General features: G+C 29.7%; 1 protein-coding gene across 1 annotated transcript; it reads right to left on the bottom strand.

The window, feature by feature from the left end:
- Positions 1 to 3,635: 3,635 nt before the first annotated feature.
- On the bottom strand, positions 3,636 to 3,772 carry Tsp_05531a (putative cadherin domain protein; the record flags this gene model as incomplete). The annotated part of the gene is made up of 1 exon (XM_003371830.1): positions 3,636 to 3,772. A coding segment is annotated over one exon (137 nt), but the record flags the coding sequence as incomplete, so codon positions are not given.
- Between the last annotated feature and the right edge of the window lie 232 nt (positions 3,773 to 4,004).

Raw genomic sequence — 4,004 nt, 5'->3', positions numbered from 1 at the left:
GAAATTAGGTAGAACCCTATGTTCATTGAAATTTTTTTAATTAATTTATTATTTGGAGGATATGAAATTCTTCAAAATTATCAACATTTTAAAGCTTATTTTCGTACAATGTGCGAGTCTTTTTATTCTATAAATTTTCAAAATGCTCAAACCCGTTAACTTTATGAAAATTTCTCAAAAAATCATGCATTGCGGGGATATTGAAAATTTACATACCTTTAATTAGCACAAAATGTATAAAAAAAATATTATTATAATCTTTTACAATACGGCAAAGTTCTTGACAAGCATGTAATAAGTTTAAATGTACATACCACCAGATAACTATGAAGATTCGAAGAACTACAATGCATTAGCCCAATAGTTTTACATGAATTGTGAATTCGTTTAATTTCCTAGTATTTGCAATTATGTTTAACCTTGGGGGCGTACATATTGTACTGACTATGCAAATCAAAATTGCATCGCTGTTACTTTGTGACTTTAAATTCAAATAGCCACACATTTGGTATCATTCAGAAATTCAATGCATAAAATAGGTTGTAACCGGTACCACATTCCATGAAATGTTTGATTTATAGCAAAGTAAACACTTACAACGCATACGTTTTGATTCGCAGCAATAAATAATTATTTAACAGCCATAATTTGAGAAATTGAATTTAAGTGATCGTAAAAAAAACGATAAATTAGTAGAATTGTAAAAAATTCAAAACCAGAAATGTTTCATATACAGAAACTGAAAGTCTCTGCTTCCGTTGGAAGAGAATTACGGATTGGCGAATTCCCCACGTAATAAGATAGGCAGTAGACAAATGAATACTTTAATTTGAACTTATACTTAACTTCATCAAATTAAGAAACAAATTAATAGAAAGCAAATTTTTGAACAAGATCTTTAAAATGCTCAACAGTATACACGCAATAAACCAAGTCAGTTTAAATTAAAGTAAAGCGAATTTGTTAGATCTGATCAGCAGTTGTATGTATATAATTATACACAAAAATGAAACCACAAGCAAATTTGTTAATAAACTTATAATTTCAAATTGCTAGTCAGCTTTCAAATGTATAATTTAGCTACTGCTAATATACATACAGAAGATAAACAGTAAAGCTTAGAATAAAAAAGTGACCATTAAAAAGAAACCAAAATTTGACAAATAGAATGCATGAAAATGATAACCAGTAAAATTTAAAATGCCAACAGCGAGTAAAATTCATCGCAGCAAGAACTAATGAAATTTAGCCTCAGTGTAGACCAATAAAATTTAAAACTAATCAGAGTTCTACGAAAAACTTTAAAACGAATCAAAGTGTGAAGCGGCATGTCTTTGATGTATACTCGGGGTCTACCCTATTTAGAGCCCATTTATTCAGCAATTATTGTTTAGGTTGGGTTGAAACTCTAGAAAACTCTTTATTTTGTCAATATAAAACTATAGCAATCAAAAAAATTCCAAATTTTGAAAACAAATTTTTCGCCGATTTTCGCAAAAACAACCAAGTCTATAGCCCATGAAATTTTGCAATTTTCGAGAAAATTTTTTTTCTCCAAAAATTAAGTCAAGTAATTTACATCGATAGAGAATTTTTTTATAACTATGATAAAATTATCCGGACAGCTCCTTATTCCGTATTTGTTGAGATATGCAAAAAAATTGAAACAAAAATGGAGTTTTAACGACGTCAAAATGAAAGGGAATGAACAATAAGGGTTGAATCATTGTGCATAAGAAATGGTTTCATTAATTTTTGCAATGGTATTAATATTGTTTTCTACCAAAAAAATGCACTTATTTTAATAAAAATTATTCCTGATTTTCATTTAAACTACAGTATCTTTCGAAATTAGTAAACCTATGTTCATTGAATTTTTTATTAATTATTATTTGGAGATATGAATTCTTCAAAATTATCACATTTTAAAGCTATTTTCGTACAATGTGCGAGTCTTTTTATTCTATAAATTTCAAATGCTCAAACCGTTAACTTTATGAAATTTCTCAAAAAATCATGCATTGCGGGATATTGAAAATTTACATACCTTTAATTAGCACAAAATTTATTGCAGTTATTATTATAATCTTTTACAATACGGCAAAGTTCTTGACAAGCATGTAATAAGTTTAAATGTACATACCACCAGATAACTATGAAGATTCGAAGAACTACAATGCATTAGCCCAATAGTTTTACATGAATTGTGAATTCGTTTAATTTCCTAGTATTTGCAATTATGTTTAACCTTGGGGGCGTACATATTGTACTGACTATGCAAATCAAAATTGCATCGCTGTTACTTTGTGACTTTAAATTCAAATAGCCACACATTTGGTATCATTCAGAAATTCAATGCATAAAATAGGTGGTAACGGGAACCACATTCCATGAAATGTTTGATTTATAGCAAAGTAAACACTTACAACGCATACGTTTTGATTGGCAGCAATAAATAATTATTTAACAGCCATAATTTGAGAAATTGAATTTAAGTGATCGTAAAAAAGAACGATAAATTAGTAGAATTGTAAAAAATTCGAAGCCAGAAATGTTTCATATACAGAAACTGGAAGTCTGTGCTTCCGTTGGAAGAGAATTACAGATTGGCGAATTCCCCACGTAATAAGATAGGCAGTAGACAAATGAATACTTTAATTTGAACTTATACTTAACTTCATCAAATTAAGAAACAAATTAATAGAAAGCAACTTTTTGAACAAGATCTTTAAAATGCTGAACAGTATACACGCAATAAACGTTTTTTGTGCGACTCTGATCCAACGCCTCCATGAATGAATTGATGAAGTGAATCTTCAGTATCGTCTGCTACGGACAAACACTTGATGTACTGTAATCGCCGATACGTGGGCACAATTTGCACAAATTTTATGCATTCGATCTGTCCATTTATTGCTCATCGCATTGCGCATTCTTTCTGAGTTTTTACAGCGTGGAATTTGAAATGCGATCTGCAACTTTTATCGCGAAATTTATTCCCTAATACCCATGTGCTTTGTTGTCCAATATGGAATTGCGAACTATCCAAAATTATTTTCATTATTTTAGTTAGAATGAATGAAAGTATTAATCGCACTTGAAAAGGGTATGACAAGCAGCACTGAAATTAGCCATCAGTTTTTCATGTTGATGAATTGTCTGTTTGGAAATCAGCATGCGAATCGTTTTACAATCAGCGTTTGTAGAAACTATCGCACAGTTTTCACGACAAAAATGCACCTGACTGTTCTTTGACAAGTCCATGATTTGAAAAAGATAAACACAAAACGAGCTCACATCAGAATACTGATTATTACAATTTAGGTGCAAAATTTTTATGAATTCGCCTACTGCAATGCAATTGATCACATTACAAATCATCCAATGTGTATCATATTTACGTAAGGACAATTGTCTTAAAATTCTGCCTCATTGATTGACATATACGAATTAACGTAAAAATATAATAAATAAATGAATAAATATATATGAATAGAATGAAATAGTTAAACGGGTTTTGGAAAAGCAATAAAATGAAGAACAAGAAAATAGCTGACTAACTAGAAATGAATAAATAAATGCAGGTCATATATATCTATACGTATATAGGTGGTGTGGATGTATGTAAATAATAGTTAGGGTATATTATATGGTGTCTTTAAGTAGATGAGAGATGCACAGTGCACACTTGATAAGTAATACAGTCCAGTAGTAGTAGTAGTAGTAGTAGTAGTAGTAGTAGTAGTAGTAGTAGTAGTAGATGAATGTTTTTCTGAAAATTCCCATTTATCACTTAATTCAGCAAACAAAAAAAGATCAGATAACAACATAATAAGCAACCGAATATCAATAGTTATCATTCGTACGGCTTACTGTATTCACGAACTAATTTTACCCTTACGTTAAGATTGAAATTGAATTGCTTATAAATCCAAATAAAATAAATAAAACACTTTCAATAAAGTCTTGGCTAATTGATTTATTAAACTATATCATCTTTTTTT

This window comes from Trichinella spiralis (assembly GCF_000181795.1).
Source record: "Trichinella spiralis strain ISS 195 chromosome Unknown Scfld9, whole genome shotgun sequence".
Taxonomy (NCBI): Eukaryota; Metazoa; Nematoda; class Enoplea; order Trichinellida; family Trichinellidae; genus Trichinella; species Trichinella spiralis.
Note: the sequence above shows the minus strand (reverse complement) of the source record. Positions and strands in the feature narration are given on the sequence as shown.